General features: G+C 41.1%; 2 protein-coding genes and 1 long non-coding RNA gene across 10 annotated transcripts in view; 2 read left to right on the top strand and 1 right to left on the bottom strand.

Annotated features, from left to right (window-relative positions):
- Positions 1–249: 249 nt before the first annotated feature.
- elavl3 (ELAV like neuron-specific RNA binding protein 3) lies at positions 250–20467 on the bottom strand. Of its 7 annotated transcripts, none has more exons than XM_066673656.1 (7): positions 20047–20467; positions 13396–13612; positions 13199–13302; positions 10438–10591; positions 7650–7878; positions 7063–7101; positions 250–5730 (listed from the first exon to the last, which is right to left on the bottom strand). In XM_066673656.1, the coding sequence occupies exons 1-7, from the start codon at positions 20053–20055 to the stop codon at positions 5382–5384; spliced, it is 1101 nt and encodes a 366-aa protein (XP_066529753.1). In that variant the 5' UTR covers positions 20056–20467; the 3' UTR covers positions 250–5381. The 7 variants fall into 7 exon arrangements, with proteins under 7 accessions (XP_066529753.1, XP_066529755.1, XP_066529754.1 ...); XM_066673658.1 differs by having other exon boundaries at positions 250–5709; XM_066673657.1 differs by having other exon boundaries at positions 7650–7875.
- Positions 9565–12706, top strand: LOC136699171 (uncharacterized). The gene is made up of 3 exons (XR_010803623.1): positions 9565–9705; positions 9801–10018; positions 11865–12706. It is a non-coding gene; the product is annotated as an uncharacterized lncRNA (long non-coding RNA).
- LOC136699167 (dedicator of cytokinesis protein 7-like) overlaps positions 18134–22283 on the top strand; it is a 66541-nt gene continuing 62391 nt past the window's right edge. For both annotated transcript variants that reach the window (XM_066673650.1, XM_066673648.1), the window contains exon 1: positions 18134–18299. The gene's annotated coding sequence lies outside the window, so the exon portion shown is untranslated. The remainder of the gene's footprint in view (positions 18300–22283) is intronic.

The following is a 22283-nucleotide window of genomic DNA, read 5'->3' as shown; positions in this document are numbered from 1 at the left end:
GTAGTTCCACATTGCTTTTTTTGACACGAGACTGTACTGTTGGGGCAGGAATTGTACAAACAGCAGTCTATAAAGGTGGTGTATGGTAATGAGAGTAACCCTGTGCACTGAGAAGCTTGTGCTGTGGTGCTGCACTCCAGAGGCATCAGTGGTAATTATACAGAGCCTCAGTGCTCCTTCACTCAGCCTTTTTCAGGTCTCCTATCAGAGTCGCCCACACAAATCCAGGCAAAAAGAAAAACAGGCAAGAGACTCTAGGATTCGTAACTTTTATTTTATTTTTTTCTGGCATGTAAAGTACAAATAATTAAACAATTCCATGAAAAAGTCCTCAAGCGTCTTCAGCTGAAATCCCAGTAATAAATATCCTAAACTAAACTGAAAGGTTTATTTTTTATTTTTTTCCCCTTTGTTACATTTTTTTGTCATTGTTTGGTTGTATTTGGAAGTATGAGATTTTGACTTATCGCCCTTCTGACACTGGTGTCAGGGGCTTTGCTTTTGATCATTTGTTTCTGTGTTATTGTACCATTCTTGAGAAATGGTGTAAGAAGAACATCGCTAAGTAACTCTGTATCCCTTCTAAATTAATTGACACAAAATACAATTGGTTGAGAAACAGAGGAACCACTGACCCCTTTTCTAACTTTGTGGCTCTCTCAGCAACCGTGCCTCCTGCTGCCACTGGGTTTTTAAATATATGGGCTCTCGATGTTAGTTTCCCTTCCCCTTATCTCTGATTGGAAGGACTCAAGTGGAGCAGGAAGGAGAAGTGCTGTTAGAGCCCCATCAGGACCTGCCTCAGACAACCCTTCCCTGTCAGGCCTTTAATCCAGACCTGATCACCCTCTCAACCCACCCTCTCGCCTTCTCTCACTCAGGGGGTCTGAAAGTGGCTGGAGAAAACAAGACTGTGATTAGATCAAATAATTAAAAGGTTTTCATTTAACAAGACAAACAAAACACAGGCAGTAAAGGCATAACATCTAGCACACAGCATGTATGTTTACACTTTCAATTAGTTTAATATAGCAGTGCATTCTTTGCCTATGGAGAACTTTTCCAAATCGTAATTCTAAAGCTGTTTTTTTTTTTCTTTTTTAGACTATTTGTTCCCTTTTAAGAAAAACAAAACGGTGTAACCACATTTTGGCAAAATTAAAATTCTTTTCAACTTGCAAATATAATGAAATAAACCATAAATATACACAAAACATACTTTTATACGAGGCAATAATAATAATCATAATAATGATAATAAATAGTTTTTAAGTTAACAATAAGTTAAAACTACAAGCTTAAAGTCGCCCAAATAATACAAGTTCGTTGGCGCTATATTGAATTTTTTTCCGTTTAAATTATTTATGTTGCAACAAAAGCTACCACAGACTTTTACAAACACAATTGAACACATTTTGATTGAAAGAAAAAAAGTCTAACTAATTCTAAAACCTGCATACACTGTAGGAACAGCAACTAAGTTTAAATAATGGAAAAAAATATAAGAAGTTGTACCCAATAGAAGCAACAAAAGAAAATATTTAACCCATGTATGTTCTCTATGGCAACATCAACAACACAAATACGCTAAAGTTAACATGTGATTCTGATATGTAAAGTAAATCAATAAATTACAGGAAAAATGATATTCTGAAATCGACATGGGCTAAAACTGATGAAATATTAGACAGTATTCCTTTCACGGTCTTTGATAATTGCCCTTTTCAGTACCATAGACGACTGTTTAGTTTCACTTGCGTGGTCAGAGCACTAATTGGGGGCTGAGGAAGGGATAATGGACATTATCAGAGATCAGAGCTCTCGGTGCTTGTTTGATTCCTTTAATGAATCTGTTAGTTAACACTTGTTCATTGCATTTGATCCTTTCACTATTCCGCAAACCATTTCAGTGTGATGTTTAACGTATTTTTTAAAAAATATATATATCTTTTGTTCTCAGTCAATATAAAAACGAAGCACATTGCACTTACTGTTCCATAGGAAAGTTTTTTTGTCTTTTTAAACGATTTATTGTTGTTTGTTGCTCAAGCGGTGCAGTACGTGTCTCCTGCCGTTGTCCCTGGCTCTCTACTGTAGCTGTGGGGAGAGGGTCTCTGGATTCACTGTGTTTGTGTTTGTGTGTGTCATGCTAAAGGGCTGATTTGCACTGAGTCTGTGGCCAGAGGTGAGGACACTGAGGCCTTTTCTGCTGCAGCAAAAAAATAAAATAAAATAAAAAGCCTGGCCATCTATGTCCACCCAAGGACAGTGAAAAATTGCCTTGGCTTGCCAAGGATCCTGTTGTACCCTCACTGCTCCTGCCGCTAACACTTGAGAGTGGCCAAAAATCTCATCAGGCAGGCTACCAAGGTTTGATATATTATTACAAGGTAATCATGCCTTTTTTATCGGCACACCACCAACAAATAAAATGGGCAAAGGTATCCGGGTTATATAGTTTGCATTATAAAAGAGTGCTTGTGTGAATAGTATCTGTGTTGTGATATGAATACAAAAGCAGGAGGATTGGTTAAATGTGACTGTATCTTTGATTACAGGGAGGCATTAAGACAGAGCAAGTAAAGTGGAACTTGGGGGTCAAGCGACATGTTGATATGAGTTTGGGTCTTTGCAGTGTGAGTTGTCTTATATTTGCTAAGTAATTTCTAGTTGATTGCTGCAAACTGATGTATTCAGTGACCTAGCTTTGACCCCTCGGTTAGTGCTTATGCAAAGAAGCAAAATGAGGAGTAAATGATATGGGCCACTATGAGTCAAGATGCTGAAATAATGATGTGACATGTTTAAATCAAACTCGATACGTCTGAAAATAATAGGAGAATGAATAATAGTATGACAGGAGACAATATGAATCGTCATTTGATGATATGAAGTATTGGAGGATATAGTTCAGTCTAATGTGAGCTATGTGTATATAGATAGGTTTAAAATTGATAAGTGCAGCGATAGTAAGATATGCCAAATTTCAACAAATTCTTTGGTGCATTGAGCATGGTAAGCATGAACGGTAGATTATATTTCATTTTAAACTGCCAAAAGGAGATGAAATACTCAGACAGAATTGCAGATTGCAGGTATCAAGCCTTTCTGGAGCAGACAGCAGCTAGTTCATGGTGTCCCTAGTGATGCCACAGGGCTTCACTGCACCGCCACTGAAGCAACGCTTGATGCAACTTTAGAGAAACTGGAACGATATTTAAGCGTCATTTATATATTTTTTCTTAACGCATTCTTTTATCTGTCTGCTAATTGCTTTTTAGCATCATTTTTTCATACGTTTGTTTGCTTTTTTTGTTTTTTTTTTTTCATTATGTAATGGTTTCACTGCACATACTGTATGTTATAGTCCCCAACATTTCAATACCCTCCCATACACCGCAGACAGTTAGGCCCTCTCTCCCCCAAAGCTGAAAACTCGGAAAATAAAAGCCATGCGGTGTGTTCCAAAGGTTTCCACGCTTAAGAATCTGTAAAAATGACGCACAAGGTCTTGTTTTTTTCTTGTAGATATAAAAATATATTAATCTCTAACGTAATCCTTTTTTTTTTTCAAAGAGATCATTGTCCTCTTTGGCTAACACAGCGTTATTTAGAAAAAGCAAAATGTCTTTTGATTTGAACACACATTTTAAACCTTTCTCTTTCTGTCAAGTGAAGTTCTCTTTCATTTTAACAGCAATGCCTCTCCCCTGGAACAGTTTTTTTTAAGTGGTTTTAGGGATTTGGACAATGGGCATTGTTATTCAACATCTCTATTTAAAGGGGACAGTTCAATATTTGGCAGGGGGCGGACAAATGGAATGATACTTCAGTTGATCAGGTGGCTGTGGCTTAAAACTGGGCATGGGAATGGAAGACCCTAGCTCATGTTGGAGGGGTGGGGCTGCCTGTATTTTTTATTTATGTATTTTGTATTCTATCTGATTTGTAGGGCTGCTGCTGTAAACCGCACGAGAACTGATGTAGAAGCAAAGTTTGTCAGTTTGATTGCGGGTACAGTGATTTGGAGGAGAGAGAGAACAGGTACTAAATAACCTCCCTCCCTGTAATCCTGATAATCCTGGCTTTGACATCACCTTTCATATGTATGGCTTTCTCTTTTAAATACATTGAAAAACAGGCCCGATCTGTATAAAATATCATCTGTAAGGGAATGTGAAGCAGCCTTATGTTACTGTACAGCAGTCTTTTTGCAGAGAATTTTTTCAGATATTACAATTTTGGAGTTTGCTTGTCAGGTTGCTTAATGAACATGATGTTTTAGGTCTAGATGTACCCCTGACCTTTTGTACAAGAATTACACAAACGTAATCAGCATAGGAACATTACTGAAATGTTCCACATTTTGTTGACAGCCTGCATGTGGTGGACTCAAATCTAAACTCTAGATTCAACTCTAAACTATGAAAACGTGTGAAAATCTACAGGGAGACTCTATGCTACTTTGTGATGTAATTAAACAAATCTTGGCTATTTCTTTAAGTGGAAGATTGTGTTGGTTTGTGTTTATGATGACTGTTGTGTCTCAGTGTCGTGACTATGATGCCCTCCTTTTATCCTTTTAACCTTGTGTCTGCCATCACACGTTAAATTGGCTGTTGGGTTGGACCTTGAGTGGGGTGGTACAGCGCCCTAAAGCTAGCCTGCAATCTTAAATGAAGCCAGGAAACCGTAATCAAAATTCTAGAAAATGCTTACATACTTGGCTATTATAACCACCTTAAATATTGAATATATAGTTATATCATAATATATATAAGAGAACACTGTTTTTTAATTCTTTTTTTCCGTAGATCTAAAAAAACTCACTGATTCAAAATGCCCAAGTGTAAAAAAGTGACTACATCCTCTCCATAAAGACAGGAGAGTTTTTGGGGCAAGAGTTTGGGTAAATTGCACATACTTTTTTTTTTTTTTTTGATCGCTTCTTCTTTTTTTTTTTTGTTCATCAGTTCTCATAATTTGCCTGAATTAAATCAAAGCACTCAGCACACATTCTCTGTCACATTCATTAAAACTGTCTCTCTTGCAAAAGGTAATCCCCCCACCCCCACCCACACCCACAGACCAACTACCCACTTTTGCTAATTCAATCCAGGCAAACATAGGGAAGGACTAGCATGTTGTGTAAAGAGAAAAAGAAAAAACTCTTGTGTTTATTTTTTTTTCTTTGAAACTCTGACTAAATGTGTGCGTGTGTGTGTGTGTGTGTTGTGTAATGTGTATGCATGTGTGTTTTAAATGAGTGTCAGAGAGAGACTCAGTCCAGGCCCATGTAGAGTGAATGTGCAGGGAGCTCCGAGACCCCCCTTTGCAGGGTTAAGGAGCGCTAGTGACTGTGCCATCCCTAACCCTTTCTTTCAGGCCTTGTGCTGCTTGCTGGTCTTGAAGGACACCTGCAGCACACGGTCACCTAGGCGGTAGCCATTGAGACTGGCGATGGCCATGGCTGCCTCATCGTAGTTGGTCATAGTGACGAAGCCGAAGCCCTTGCACTTGTTGGTGGTGAAGTCGCGAATAACCTTGACATTGGTAACGGCTCCAAAAGGCCCGAAGAGTTGCCACAGGACACTTTCGTCAGCCTCAGGCGACAGGTTGTAGACGAAGATGCACCAGCCTGCCCCAGTGGGGCCAGTCAGGTTGACCCCCGCCAGACTGGTCATGCTGTCAATGGTGATGGGGGAGAACCTGGGGAGGAGAGATGGAGAACTACCATGGGTGTCATTCTGAAGTTCTACGCGGCATGCAGCACACTACCTTCAAAATGCATAAACACACACAGGAACATGCCCCTGCTGATTTGGAACTTCTGCCGATCCTCATCTCCACAGCCTTAAGCAATTTTTTTTTTTTTTAAATGAAAAGAAAAAAATGTGTGCAGGCAGTGCTGCAAGTTATACAGTGCCCATCAAAAGTTTGGACACATCATCTCATTAGTCATTGGTGGAATAGGGCTATTCACTGTATAAAACTTTGTACCAGCCCTACCTCTGCACAACCCAAATTATGGTCTCAAACACATTAAGAGGGCGAGCAGTTCTACAAATTAACTCTTGACGAGGACTCAGCTGTTCACTGAAAACCGTTCCAGGTGACGGTCTCATGAAGCTGACTGAGAGAACGCCAAGAGTGTACAAAGCTGTCATCAAAACAAAAGGTGGCTACTTTGAAGAATCTAAAGTATAAAACATATTCTGGTTTGTTTAACACTTTTGTTTACCACATAATTCCATATGTGTTCCTTCATAGTAATGCCTTCCATATTCATTTACAATATAGAAAGTCATAAAAACAAACCAAAACCATTGAATGAGAAGATGTCCAAACTTTTGACTGGTACTGTACATTCACAATATGTGGAAAATGGCCCAAAACAAAGGAAACCCTCCCTGAGTGGGCGTGTCCAAAAAATTGACTGGTACCGTAAATCTATTTCCTTGCACTAGTAAAATAAGGGGAAAAAAAGCTTTGTTCCCTGACAAGCATTAGCCCACATTTTCTGCATATTTTAGACATATCCCTTGGTGACCAAAGTCTCTGTAGAAACAGGACACAGGAATCACAATGTCCAACAGAAATCTCACAATATTGAGCAAAAAAAACACAGAAACCTAGAAAGGGATGAAAGCAAATAAGAAATAAATCAATGCAAAAGACTGGAGCAAACAGAAGAGACGCAAAACGGAATCTGGTATGTCCATGCTGGTGGAAAAAAAGGACATTAAAGCAACCCAAACTGAAAAAAAAATTAAATGTTAGTTCAAGAAATAAACACATACAAATCAGTTCAATCGAGTAATCAACCAAAAGAACAAAAAGGTTCAACAAAGCCATGCCAGAATGTCCTGCTGGGCGGCAGTGTACTACATCACTTAACCCTTGTTTTAATTGTAATTTCACAATGACTATGGACATGGATTTTAAATTTAGAATGTGTTTTTTAATTTCAAGGTTAAGTCAGCAGGGGGTATTCCGGGCACTTTGTTTGAGGTTGTTTTAGGCATGGATGCTTTTGAAAAGACACCTTTTTTTGGAAATTACCTCTTGACTCCGTAGGTGGCGTTTAGTAAATTGTCGAGTCTGCAATGCAAGAAGGAGAGTGAAGGAGGTGGAGACATTAGTGGCAAGATCCGACAAAGCAGAGAACAGGGTTTTCATTTAAAATGCAGCTTGTTCAGCCACTAGAGGGACCTCCACTCGGGTCCAAGCCTCAGCCAATCAACAGAGGGCACTCGCCCAGCACTCTGACGCAGTGCTTTCAGAGCCCTCAGGCGATGGATTGAGAGTACTGCACACATGCGCCTCTCTTTGTGTGTACATTTGTGTCTGTCTGCTTGCTTGCGTGTACGTGTGTACAAATGTACAAGAATACATTAATGCCACGACTGATTCACACGCTGTTTTATCTCCTACATTATTCTATCGTCCTGCTGGGTTTCACAACACAGACATTTTTATAAGACAGGCCTTATGAATGGTTCTGGAATTGGAATGTTGGTGCTAATAAAATGGACCCATGCTGAGCTGTAGTTCCCTCTAATGGTATGATGGAGCTGCAGTTTAAAGGAAATGCCGGCAGAGAGGATCAGTGAGAGAGCAGAGATATGGTTTATGGGTGGGGGCAGTACCTGAAGCGCTGGGTCTGGTGGTGCAGAGGGCCGGTGTAGCGGCGGGCGGCTGTTTGGTAGAGCTGGGTGAGCAGGGCTTGGCCTGTCTTCTGGCTGGGGTTGTTGGCGAACTTGACAGTGATGGGCTCAGCAGCGCCCAGGGGCTTCTGGCCGTTCAAGCCTTTGATGGCCTCCTCAGCCTCGTTTCTCTTGTCAAACCGGATGAAGCCTACTCCTCGTGATATGCCTGCTCCGGGCAGCACAAAGCAGGGGGCAATGTTAGCACCAAGGACATAATACTAATGTAGTGGTTTTAATTGTTCAGCCAATGTTTTAACCTTTAGGAGTCGATGATTACCCCGGCGTGATCAAATCACGTGACCTGTTCAAGACGTCACTAAATAAAAACGAAGCCACGTTGAACGCTGGGGCATTTAATTTTAAAATAACATGCTTACGAGTGGGTAAAAGTGCACAAACTTCGAGGGGACTGGCGATGCATTTTTAATATATCGCCGCCATTTTTGTCTCATAAAGAAACGGGAAAAAAGTCTAGAATCTGCTTTCTCTGATCTACGGGCTGAACGCAGTATGGTGAAGGGGACGGGCGTATTTGCTCAGAGTAGGGGGCTGGTCCTTTACACCTTTATTTGCTACACATGGAACTTTCTTTTTCAATTCATCCGAGAACTTACATTTACCTTATAGCATATATATGCATAGCTGCTTGAGATGAATGTAGGTACATGAGCTTTGTCTGACGTAAACAAGGACTACTGACGTGCAGACTGACCAATTAAATGTTTACAGAGAAGGTTATCGACCAATAACGGTAGCTCTACAAGTCAGACCGTCCAATCAGAAGATTTTAGGCTACTTCACCACGCCCCCTTCTCAAGCAAACCAAACGGAGTAGAGGAGGGCGGGACTAGTTTGTGAACGAAACGCTTCTCGAAGCTCTATGTAAGCTCTAGAAAAACAAAATCCCGGACGTTTGTAAAATTCCGCCCCGACATTTTGTTAAGTCTAAAAAAGAGGACATGTCCGGGTAAAAGAGGACGTCTGGTCACCCTAGCTCAGAGAGGGAGAGAAGAAGAAGGAGGAGGAGGGAAGGCGGGGGAAGGAGAGAGACAGAAAGAAAAACAGAGATACTGAGCTTTTTTTTTTTTTTTTTTTTAGAGATTTTATATTTTGCTTTTGTTGGTGAAAATGAAGTGAAATCTGAACTCAGAATAATACTGGAGCTGTTTTTTCATGTTGAAAATGAAGATTTGAGATCCGCAGGGCACATACAGTTCAGTGTCAGAGTGATGGTGACGTAAAGTAAATATAACTATAAAGTAAATAGTTGTATATAGCTTAATTATATCGCTGTTTTAAATATATGTAGGCCTAGAATATTATACTATAACAGATTTCTAATTCTTTACCATCTAGTAACAGTGGTATGTGCTTCGTGTACTGAAAAAATATTTTTCATTTCATTTTCATTTAAAATTAGGCACAGGTTTTTTTCTGCATGAATAAAACTTATGTAAATGATTGGTTTGGTTGGCCAAGCTCATCAATTCATTTTCATGGCAAATAATCAAGTCACAAATATGACACAAGAAACTGTTTACTTAATACCTGAACATTCTGGCTTCAAGACACATGCCTCAAACAAATAGAACTGAATAGTTTGAATTAATGGAATCTTTTACAGCTCAAGCAGCAGAAAAAAATTATGGTAACACTGAAGGTTCAAGGGAAAAAATGATGAAATCACAAGCAAAAATATTACAATTAGTATTCTGTTCCTCCACCTCAGGCTTTTATGATGGACTGAATTCTTCGAGACATCACTTGGAGACATCACTAATGAAAAACAATATTCTTATTTTATTCTATATTTTTCAGTCGGACAGAGATACACGCCCTTTGCTGGACATGTCATTCAAATGATATGCCTTTCCTGAAGAAAAGCTTTAACACTCGTTGCTCTGTGGGATGATGCATTATCATTCTGAAAAGTGATTCAGTCACCACCAAACTTTTTTTTTCTATCGATGGAATGAGAAAAGTGTCCTCAGCAGTGGTTAGAACTGTCTTTTAAACCCAGTTGCATACCTCTTGTACACAAAGGGTTACAACACAAAGCAGTGTCTGATTAGGCCTGTGTTTTCTCCTCAGATAATCAGCACCATGGAAACTCAGGTGTCCAATGGTCCGAGCAGAACCAACATGCCAAACGGCCCAGTCATCAGCACCAATGGTGCCACAGATGACAGCAAAACCAACCTGATTGTCAACTACCTGCCTCAGAACATGACTCAAGAAGAGTTCAAGAGCATTATTTGGCAGCATCGGTGAGATCGAGTCATGCAAACTTGTCAGAGACAAGATCACAGGTAATTTAGATATTGCAAATTCATTTGTACTGCATTCATTTTCATGGATCAGGCTAGGGCTAATGTTTTGGTGACCCACAGGTCAGAGCTTGGGATACGGCTTTGTAAACTATGTTGACCCCAATGATGCCGACAAGGCTATCAACACGCTCAACGGTCTCAAACTGCTTTTGAAGTTTGAAGTATGCCTCATCATGGGGTCCCAAAAAACGTCACAAATTTTCCATATAAACACATATGCCAAATTATGTTTTGCTGTGGTTTTAAATAAAGAAAATACCCACCGATACATCCTATATCCCCAATAGAAAACCAACTTCTGCGTAACGTACAGTTGCTATTTATTTGCTGAAATATTTGTATGAAAATAACATATGTCAAGTGATTTGTGCTGTGACAGGGGTGATTTAAGGCTATACCTGTGACCTGATCCACCAGGATGCGGGATGTGATGATGCGACCATACTGGGAGAAAAGCTGCTCCATGTCTTTCTGGCTCATGGTCTTAGGCAGGCCGCTCACATATAGGTTAGCATCTCGGATGGAGGCCGAACTGGGTCTGGCGTACGACACCTACAACACAGGCAGATTAAAGAGCCAGTTATACACTGAGCCCACATGATTCTGTATGTGCTACCTAGAATCCCAAACACCACTGCCAGCATGATTACAGTCTTCACACAAGGCAGGTACATACATATCTCTTTCATGCCAGTTTCAGGAGGATGCCAGCCACCCACTGCCTGTTCTTCTCTCTCATCCTTATTTCTTTAGCTCCAAGTCTATTTCATATGGCATTCTTTCCAGTACCTACCTACTAAATAAACACTCCAACACACAGACTTCCTGATCCTGAGCCCTCCCTACACATGTAATTCATATTTTTCCCAGTCCCCACTGATCTGTGGTCTGCCTATCAACATCCTGAAGGCACAATTTCACTTTTTTAGTGAGCGACAGTCTCTAGAACAATAAACCCATTGTGGAGTAAGGCACATTTTAGTTTAGAATTATTACAATATCTGTAAAATTGAACTATTAACTATTATTATCCCACACACTTTCTAAGCTAAGCTAGCTGAAGCTGAAATTAGAACAGATTTGCTCCTAAAAATGTTTATTTATGAATTTATGGCTGAATACGAATGACCGTGATTGATGGGGCTGCTGTGAATGTGCGTGTGTTTTCTGTGCGATAGTGAGATTGTCCCCTCCCTTTTCTGCCCTCCCTTCTTTGTCTGCACTCTCAAGGGAAAACTGCTCCTCTGGCAACCAGCAAACCAAGTAAACAGATTACAAGATGTCCAGCGTCCCTGACAACTCACAAACACACTTGCATCCTAACCAAATATACCACAAACTCCCGGTCCTTATTTACACTAATTTTCCAAGTAGGCAGCCAGTGCAGATTCTGTGTGTAAAGCTGCTGTTGTCACAAAAGGCACTTACTTACATATTTATTTACTTATTTATTTGGAGTGCTTGTAGACATAAAGATTTTGAAAGTTAAGTCTTTAAAAAAAATTTTTTCTTGGTGTGACTAGGCGTTTTATAAAGTCCTGCATGCCTACTATAGAGAACTAAGGTTAATTGCTAGCAGTGTCTGGATGATGTAGGCTCTGTGTATGCATCATTGGTGTGTGTGTATGTGCACTGGGGGGAAGTGAGGGGAGTGACTATGACTAAGCAGCTGTATTATTGGGGTCCGAGGCGTTATTGTTCAGCGAGTGGGTGAGTGTATGGCAGAGATTGGGCTGCAGGCTGGCTAGGGCGGGGTAGGGTGTTGTATTAGAATACTGGATCCTGCCCTATAATTAACCCTCTCCCTATCTCTCCCACACTACAGATGGTGCCTGCAGCCCATATGGCCTCTAATCCTGTCATTGGCATTCTGCTCCCCATGCTACCTCCTCCTAGTCTTTGCTCCTGCACCTCCTTCACCTCCCCCCTCCCCATCTCGCTCTAACAATGCCTTATTGACATGGAAAATATGACATTTGTTCAGCTTAAGGATTTGGACACACCAGGCACACGAATGATGAATGCCAGCGAACGGGGAGTGAGAAGGCCAGCAGGAGGAAAAAAAAAAAAGAAGAACAAACAGATTATGATATTAGCAGTATATTAACAAAAGTGACAGAATTACTGAATATTTGTGAAAACACAAATATTTATTCCTCATTCTTCTTTCTCATGATGCTGCAAGATATGAGCATATTGTGTTAAGACGGCGTAATACTCTTTTTTTGGATACTGTTTTTTTGTATTTACATTGCTTTGATCAAGGCATAATCTGAATATATTACATAAATGTGAAAACTGAATAAATATCATTGCTGTCCAACGGACAATATGTACCTCCAATTTTGTTGACGTTTAGTTTACTACATAATGTAAACACAGCAACAGTCCTTCACTTTTTTTTGAAAATGTCATGATGAATGAACCAATAGAAATGCTCCAATAAAATCTTTGTACATTGACTTCCAATGAAAGTTAAAATAATCTATCCTTTTCTATAGAGTTACTGTTTTTGAGATGCATGTTTTTCTTTGGACAGCAATTTCAACTATAAAAACAGTGTATGAATAACACAAATAATACAAATAGATTGTTCTCATTTTATGGCAGAGTCAGATGTTTACATTTTACATCAGTTGTACTCATTTTCCAAATAGCCATTTTACTCCTAACACTTCTTCAGGCTGCACTTTCTCAGTCTTTGATGTTCTTTGATCAGGTGGGATTTTTCCAGGCTTGGTTGTTTAATCTCTCGTCCTAAACCTCAGCCTACCCCCCCCACACCCATCCCCAACTGAATTTTGGGGACAAAGAAGGCCCTAATTAGCCAAGATTGGAGGCAGATGGGGCTCCTTGCACTGACTCCTCCCCTCCCCCCACACACACACCCCTTGCCCTGCACTGCACCTCCCTAATTACATTTCCATCACAATCACCACTGCACACAGCCTCCTTGCTTTCTGACCTCTGCTCCCGTCTCTCCCTCTCTCTTTTCTTCTAGTCCTTTTGTTCCCACCTTCCCCTCCCTGTCCTCTGTCCCGCCCTCTCTCCTCCTCTCCCTCTGTCTCATCTGCTTCACCCTCTCTTTCTCCCCTTTCTTCTTGTACTCCCTGCTTGTTAATGGTATGACTGGGCAGCGTGGGGTCGAGGTGCCCTTACCTTGATTGTTTTTGTCTGCAGTTTGAGACCGTTGAGCGTGTTGATGGCCTTGTCGGCATCATTGGGGTCAACATAGTTTACAAAGCCGTATCCCAAGCTCTGACCTGTGGGTCACCAAAACATTAGCCCTAGCCTGATACATGAAAATGAATGCAGTACAAATGAATCAAAGTGTGAATTTGCAATGTCTAAATTACCTGTGATCTTGTCTCTGACCAGTTTGCAGGACTCAATCTCACCGATGCTGCCAAATAGGCTCTTGAACTCTTCTTGAGTCATGTTCTGAGGCAGGTAGTTGACAATCAGGTTGGTTTTGCTGTCATCTGTGGCACCATTGGTGCTGATGACTGGGCCATTTGGCATGTTGGTTCCGCTCGGACCATTGGACACCTGAGTTTCCATGGTGCTGATTATCTGAGGAGGAAACACAGGCCTAATCAGACACTGCTTTGTGTTGTAACCCTTTGTATGCAACTGGGTTTAAAAGCCAGTTCTAACCACTGCTGCGTCTCTTGACCTGCACTGACAAGAGTTTACATGTCTGAACTGTGGAGGAGCAGTTTGGAACTATGTACCCACTGTTTAATTCCTGTTTTCCTTTCCTACATTCTCTACCCTCTCTCCCAGTCTGAATATCTGCCAGTGGCTCTGCAGATTTTTTTTTACGGTTCTTTTCTCTCCCTCTTCCCCTCTCGCCCTTTATTCTCCTAGTCAGGGTCAACCACCATTACATCCGCAGCCCTGCATCTGACTGATGGATAGTGATGGGGGTGCTGAGAGGTCAAACGAAAGCAAAAGTGACATCCCGCAGTATGCCCGTTTGACCCATTGAAGTACACCAATAAGAATCTGAGTTTTGAAACATGTGAAGAACCACCTGCAATACTAAAGCTGTGACCAATTTAAGATTATCTGCTGATGCTTGTTGAGGTGCCATGGAAGTGTGTCATTTCAGTGTCTATGTGCCTGTGTGTCTTTGTGTGTGTTGCCGTGGAGTACAGCATGTTAATTTGGCCTATGGGGACTTTTCAAAGAGCAGATGTATGTTGGTCAGTTGTGATGCCTTGCTTTTTATTTCTTTTTTTCAGTTACTCTGCTCTATTTTAATAGCTGAGTTACACAGTATTCACAATCTTTAATGTAATGTCTGGTTTTGTCTGCTATGATGTGATATTTATTCAACAAATAGAACTTCTGTGTATTAGTTTTATTTCCTGAGAGCAGTTCACTCACAGGAATATAATTATTTACGTATGTTTTTCCAGTGTTCGGAGCAGAATTAGATCCTTGGTATTAGAGTATTATTTTCTGCATAAGAATATTAGTCAGCCTCAGTTGACTGAGAACACAGTCTTTTCACAGAATAACCCCAGGGGTGGAACAGGGAGGCTCACACACACCTAATTAATGATGCATCTCTGATCTTTTTGGATGATCCCTGCTATCAACAGGCAGAATCATCACTAGTTGCTCTACTGAATTTACAAATCATTAAATCCTTTCTGTTCCACTTGTAAGCTGTAAACCAGTCTATAAAATTGGAGTCAATCGCAACACTGATCAGTGGGTTTTAGACTAGCAACCAGTCAGCGGTTTTGCATGAAACCCTTTCATTCCATTCTAGGCGTGGCCTGCTCTTTTGTTCTCCCTTCTTGTCTTCCATCTTCCTCTAATCCTGCTTTTCGCACTCTCTCCCTCCTGTGGAATCATTTCTTCTTGACTCAAGCTTTACCTCTAACCAGGTTGCCCAGGTAACAGCAGCTTGACAACTGTTGCTATCGGCTGGCTTCTTGACTTTTAGTGGGGTGTGTATGTGTGCATGAATATATATAATAATGTGTGTATGACTGATTATGTGAAGGTAGAAAGATGCAATTGAGTCCTGGCTCTGGCAGTCTAGTATCACTTTCCATAATGGATAAATAAAATAAGCCTTCTGTTTCAGGCAAAATGTAGATCTCAGGCAAATTGACCCTGACAAGGGGAAAAGCATCAGAGGGGCAGAGGCAAGAACGTTATTAAAGCCTAAAAATACAACACCACAAAAAAAAATGGATGTAGGCAAAACTGCAGGCTTAAAATGACAACTAATATTACTGTCCTATGACAAGTCATTGTCCCATAATATGGCATAATGTTAACGTATGGATAAATGTATATTTGTAGACACAAAGTGACAGAATTGGGGCAAGTTTGGACTCTAAACTGAAGTAAACCTTCCCATGGCAGACTGACAATCCTTGGTGACATACGTAAATTGTTATGTAACATCCAGGCCTCTTTCTCTCTGTCCTTAGACTCCTGCCACTGCCAAAGCAAACCAGAGGTGTAGAAGAAGAGAGAGAGAATAGGTTTTTGGTTTTTCATCCTCAAATCCTTGCATCCCAAAGACAAGCCTGCTCAAAGTCTACTCCACAATGCGGTTGGTGCTTTTCTCTAGGCAGGAATTGAACCTCTGAGGTGACACCAGTGATGGACACTGCGGTCTGCGCTCACTCTGTTTTCCATCATATTTACCTGCAGTTACACAACAGAATGTGCTTTTTGTTCACTGCAAACATGTCACAACCAAAGCGAACTCCCTTCCCCTCACTTGTCCCGCCTTGTACTTTTCTATTTCTGGGACTAAGAGAGATCTCCTTCAATATTTAATGGGCTGCATCAGCATCGCCTACACATGGACCCTGCCTTGCACGCAAACATGAACCAACACTGCCATGCAGCCAGCTTGCTCCTTCTCTGCTGCTCCTCTGATTCATCCAGCCAGAATGTCATTTTCAAGACTCCCACATAGTATTCTACCTCTTAGAGTTTATTAGCTAAAAGTATATTAATTTAATTATTGGCTGCAAAAATGTCGGTGCTAATGCAGGAACAACCAGGAACAAATAAATAAATAAATAAATATAATGTCACTCTCAATGTTTTTCTCTGTTTAGGGCATTTTATAGTAGGCCATATCAGAAAATAAATAAATAAAATAAATACCACACATGTACCAACTGAATTAAGGCAGATGTTTTTCACTTCTCGGTTAATTTTAAGTGGAATAGACAAATAGAACTAATCCCTAAAATGTCTGAGGAATTTGTTTGTCAAAATGTATTACTGTATCTCAGTCTGTATCTAGTTTACAAACTCTAGTCAGGGCTGAAGATCATTCGCTTTTTTTCGTAGTCAAAAATCTCAGTGCACTGTTTTGTCCCACCACACAATTGCTGCTGATAAAAGTGAGATAAGCGGTGATGACTTGATCTCACACACACACACACACAGTGCTGCAGCTGAAGCCAAGCTGAGTGCATGGCCTGTTCCAGCGCGTCACTTCCTCGTGAGGAAGCCATTTTCTGCTTCCTGACGACGTCCTGGGAGACTCACACGCGCCGCTTTTGTTCAGAGACAGAGAGGGGGCTGTCTTTTGGAGTCAGTGTGCAATAAGTATGAAGAGTGTTGTTTATAAAGGGAATATAGTCTTTACATCTGTTTGCTGAGAGGACTATGGCTTAAATTCAACAGCATTCAAGTTGTTTTCCTCCTCTTTTTTTCCTGTTTTCCGAGATGTAAAGTGTCTGGCCTGCCGACTGTAAATGGGAACGCTAGATTGCCAATAGGCCGTCTCACTAACCCAGATTACAGGATTATCCTAAACAAAGGGCATTAGCCACACTCTCACTGCGGCTTAGAGGATCACTGTGGCAGCTGTAAAGCTACAGAAAGTCAGAGCTGCGACATTCACCAGCAAACAGCAAACGTACAAATCCACTTCTTTAAGTTGTGCAGCTGTTATCTGGGTACAGACAATTACTTTTAGGGTTTTTTTTCCTCAGTCTTTTTTCCCCAAAACTTTTCATAAAACGTGTGCCGCATTTACAGTTCAGCATTACGTATTTACTGTTGGATGTAGACACCCATTTAATGAAACACAGAAATAAAGCCAAATAATAATAATAATAATAATAATAATAATAATTGTGGTTTGGTGCTGGAATTGCCAGTTTAAAATCATGCCTGGTTGCTATCCAGAGTGCTGAAAGAGGGAGTGGCTAAGAGGGCTTTCTTTTGAAAAGCAACCGGATCTATTTTAGCCTTCCAAAAACATCAAGCAGTTTTTGTTAAACAGAGAGATAGAGAGATAGAAATGATTCCACAGCCCCTCCGCTTTCCCCGCGGTGATTCAGTTCTTTAGTGCAATTAAGACATTTCCATGAAAAAGCCGGAGCTCTTTAACTCTGCCTAATTTCACTCCATCCATCGGCATCGTTTAAATCGTTATCCCCTCTGCCTTTGATTTGAACGAGGCCATGTGTGCTCTGTGGGCATTCACAAATCCGAGCGCCTTTTTGCTGAATAAACGTATTGACACAAGCAAACAAAAGAGCCACCCGTTCCTCCTCTTCTCGCGCTCAGAGACCACGGCAGCACTATGAATATTAATGTAAACAGTAGCGCTTTGTGTCGAGGCCAGAGGCTGCAGGACTCTCCGGGAACAATGAACAGCACCACTGCCTTCACTTCACCCTCTCTCTCTCTCTCTCTTTCTCACTCTCGTTTGCACACACACTCAGCCCATTAGCCTAATGATAACAATAACAGTAATAACTATAATAATTCCCATAATGGGTTAATGGTAAGTTTAGAATTAATTTGTGTAGCTTTGTGTCTAATAAAAAGTACGTTTATTTTATTAGTATTTACTTTTGTTCAGACTAAACGTTCATGATAACAAATGATCTTCTTATTTAAAACGTAAAAAAACTGTTTAAATATTGGAACACTTTTAAGCACATCCCCGAATCTGTGGATCCGCTTTCGTTTCTCTCTTTGGGTCAAATCGCTTCGCTCCTCTGCTGGACCGACACGGAACTTCCATTTGGCTGTTTCGCCGTGTGTGTCACTTGTTATGTCCTTGTCCTTGAATTGTGTAAGCGCCTGGAGAAGGTTATCTGACTCAACGCTTTTCTTTTTTTATTCGTTCACCACTGCGGTAGAGCGCGCGGGACTGCGGAGCGTGTGTCCGGGGGAGAGGCCGCAGCCGGGGGCTAACGTTTACACACACGAAAATACTCCACTTTATCCACGGCAACACTGTTTACGTACAGAGGTTAGTTTTAGCTGAATGTGTTCACACCTCTTGTAAAGACTGAGAAGGTTCGCAGCATGGGGCGTCATTTTTTACCTTCATTTTAGTCGTAAACATTACGACCTCAGTCTGTGGGGTCTGTGAACCTGGAGCTGGTGTGTGTTACCGAGACGCCGCCGAGGCCCATTTCTCTCAGGTACACACTACCCGTGTCACACTAACGGTGTCGAGGAGGCCTCCAACTCCCCAGATTCAGACCACCTGGAATGATCTTTCTTCAGCACAAAAACAGTGTTTCACATGTATGTAAATCTGGGGCATTTTACTAAGCCACTATGGAACCCAGGCTATGTGTTTACCTCAGAAAATCAGACACTGGTTTGCGAGCCTCTAGATGTTCAGTGTGGGATATATTCCATTCAGTCCTCTGGTAAAGTCTAAGGCTTGTTGAGTATTGTTTTTATGATGTCTGTATTTATGCTAGCTATACCATTATCAACACCACATAGTCCATGTTACTTTAGCAGGTATTCTTTTTAAGATAGTTTAATAATTTCTCTGTTAGAAATTCTTAATTTTTTGGAACAGAACCGTTCATATATTTCACAGGGGGGGTCTATAGGGGCGACACTGGTGTTTTTATTCTAGTAGAAAGCAGTGAATTGAGTGAATGATTTTCAGCTAGCATGCGGCTAACTGAGGCGGCGCGTGCCATCGCCTTGCATCGTCGAGCGAAGAAGCCACGCCCAAAAAATGCTCGTGCTCTCGGGCATCAGTGGCTTTCCTGCTCTATTTGTAATTTCAGCTTTTTTTCTTTTCCTCTGTGAAGAAAAATAAGAAAAATACAAATCTTCAGCGCCTCGTTTTCTTCACTGTTTTCCAGCTCATTTGTTCGAAGAAACCCTGAGGATTTTTTTGGCCTTGCCTGATTCAGTCCAAACCAGTAGATGCGTAATACCACCCTCCCCTCCCCCTTCTCTGAATGACTCGACCCTTTTCTCTCTCTCTCTCTCTCTCTCTCTCTCTCTCTCTCTCTCTCTCTCTCTCTCTCTCTCTCTCTTTCTATTTGGACTCGGAGCCTCCGAGGCATCCTGTTTTTTTTTTGTCTCAGAAATTCGTCTCAAGCATCGTGTTGCTTTGAGCAGGCACTTGGGTTAAGACAGTAGCAACCCCCACCCGCGCCAACCCCCTTCATCTCGAGGGCCTCGCTACCCCCAACGCCCTTCTGCCTCTCCAGCACTAATTCTGCTCTGCCTGCAAGTCTTCAAATGTCATTGTCATAGTGGTGAATTAAACCCTATAGCAAATACACCATGTGTGTTTTATCACCATACAGAACAATAATGGACTCTAAATGCAGGAGGAGGGCAACCTTATGATGCTCAGTAGAAAAATGTCGAAGGAGTGAGCCGTTGCGCATCCCTGTATCGCATTACTAATACCCACGCTGATCTCTAATCTTGTTTACACAATCCTATTTGAAGGCATGCCACTATGTACACAAGCTGTTTAATTCAAGTGATGTATGCCAGTGCTTAGGATTTTGCAAAGTTATCTACGAAACCAGATCCAGCTGCTGTATCACAATATAATAATAAACCTTCAAATCAGATATGCATATCTATGGAACTGCCCCATATAGAAGTCCACACAGTGAAGCCCTATTGAAGATGCTATAGAATGATTTATGTTTTGTCATTAATAAAACAGCAAAATAATAATAGAAATGTAAAAAAAAAGATCAAACAACATAAAAAGGTATACGTACAGTAACCATTCTTGTACAAAGATAGTGATCTAGGTCCTTCAATCTGCGGGTCTTCTGGCTTGCTTGAGATATAATACGCTGTGACCTGCTTGATGTATGGGGTTCAGATCAACACAAAAACAGCAATTTCCCAAATGAAAAGAAAAAAAAAAAGAAAAAAAGGAAAAAAGCCTCTTCTTCAGGGATTCTCAGCCCGTGTGATTGTAGGTTTCTCCAAGCAGAGTGAAAACGAAGAATAAAGGGGTGGGGGGAGGTTTCTTCAGGATGGTGATGATGATGATGAGAGAGATTTCTCTCCGCTCAGCGTGGGCGATGGTCCGGAATCCAAAAAAAAAAAAGCGAAGCAGTGATCCCCAGTAGGGTGTGTCCAGGGGAGGGTGTTCTGGTTCTGCTGTCGTGTGTGTGTATGTGTGTATGTATTTCCCAGCTCCTCGCAGTCTCCTTCTGTGCCTCTGCTGCAATGTTCTTCTTTTATGTGTCCTTCTGCCAGGCAGAGCTGGCTGCTGATTGGCTAATTGAGAAGGGAGGGCACTACATGGCAGCCATTGCAATGCGCTGCTCACCCATTATCCCCTTCAGGAGAGATCACCAAGAGGCCCCCCCATCCCCTTTCTCTCTATCTCTTCACTCCTTCCCTCTGCTCTCCCTCTCTTCCTGCTCCCCCCGCTACACCCCACCCCACTCCACACACACACACACACGCATACATGCAGAGATGGGTGAATAGAGCTCCACCTGCACCATCAGAACAGATGGGTGCAGAAAGCACAGGAGCCATATCTTTCTCTCGCTTTTCTTTCTTTCTTCTTGTTTCTCTTTGCTGTCCCCTCATTCTCTGGACTCCCTCATGCCCTACATCAAACCACAGAACTGCTATTTTGTTTTCACTATTCTGCTTCATGTTGTGTCCTTGGGTTTTTGTCATTTTAAAAGTACATTTTTACTTTGCAGACTATATCCTATCGAGTAGCCAATGGCGGAGTACATGCCCAGGCAAACTAGTACTGAGAGGAGGGCTTATCCAATGAGAGGGCATTTTGTAAACAAAGCAGTGGCACTATTGAGCTGGGCATTCTCACTAGACCACGTTGAGAGCATGGCTACAAAACAGTGCTAAGGTGTCTAATGTTGGCAAAAGTATCTTGATTTTCTATGGATACTGGCTTTTGGTGACAGTAAATAATCTTCTTTCACTGTATTTGTTTTTTCCAGTAAAATGATCACACATAAGTGGAAAAAGTTGGTGTTAAAATACAGGAAAGGTTTTTTTAACTATTCTGCTGTATTCTGTTTTTATACAGACTGCTGTAAACAACACTTGCAGGTTTCAGCACTGACTAGCACCTCTGCACCAACGTTTTTTTTTAAATAAAAAAACACATAATAAATGGATGTGGTCAGATGTCATAATCCAGATGCCACATCTGATGCCACCTAATGAGACCAGAAGTGGCTCATTAGGTGTGGTTAAGTGGTTCTGGGCTGCTCATTAAAGAGCATAAAGCTTTTGGTTTGAATCTAGTTAGATGACTAAGGGGTTTAGACCCCTCCCTTATTAGGGGTCCTATCATGGCGCTGATGATGCTTTTCTGAGCATTAATTTGACTATAAGGAAAATCACAGTGAATTGAGCTTAAGTTAGTGCATAAGTCCCTTATTTCAAATCCATAGCAATAAAACGGTAGTTATAATGTAAAACTATATTATTTTGAATCATAATGACGGTTATTTCATAAGTAGCATTCAACGTGGCATTCATTGAAGAGTCAAGTTAATCCATTTTGGCCTGCTGAAAGTTAACAATGATTTAGAAATAACCTGATTGATCAGTCCTAGAAATCGTTAATCCCGAAACGATCATTGAAGCACCTTGAAAGAAGAGACAGGAGTATTTGATAGTACGAAGCTGTGAATTTGTAGGATGTGCCTGGCTTATCTGGTGCACTTTAGTTATTACTGAGTTAATATTTGCTTTCTCAAAACCGCAAAATCTAATGTTACATTAATGTGTTTCTCTGGAAATGTGTAAATAAACAAACTGTTTTGGTCCGATATGCTAGGCTTTCTCTCTCTTTCTGCACATGATGGAGACATCTGGCATATTTATAGTCAATGGAGAGAACTCCAAATGTTGAAAAGCATGAATTGAAAAGAGGATTTTGCTCTATTTCTGCACCATAAATAGGCCATATTGTTTTATTTGGCTTAGTTTTGATGTTTCATATTGTTTAAGGTGG

This window comes from Hoplias malabaricus, chromosome 6, assembly GCF_029633855.1.
Source record: "Hoplias malabaricus isolate fHopMal1 chromosome 6, fHopMal1.hap1, whole genome shotgun sequence".
In the NCBI taxonomy this organism is placed as follows: domain Eukaryota; kingdom Metazoa; phylum Chordata; class Actinopteri; order Characiformes; family Erythrinidae; genus Hoplias; species Hoplias malabaricus.
This window is presented reverse-complemented; position numbering and strand designations above follow the sequence as displayed.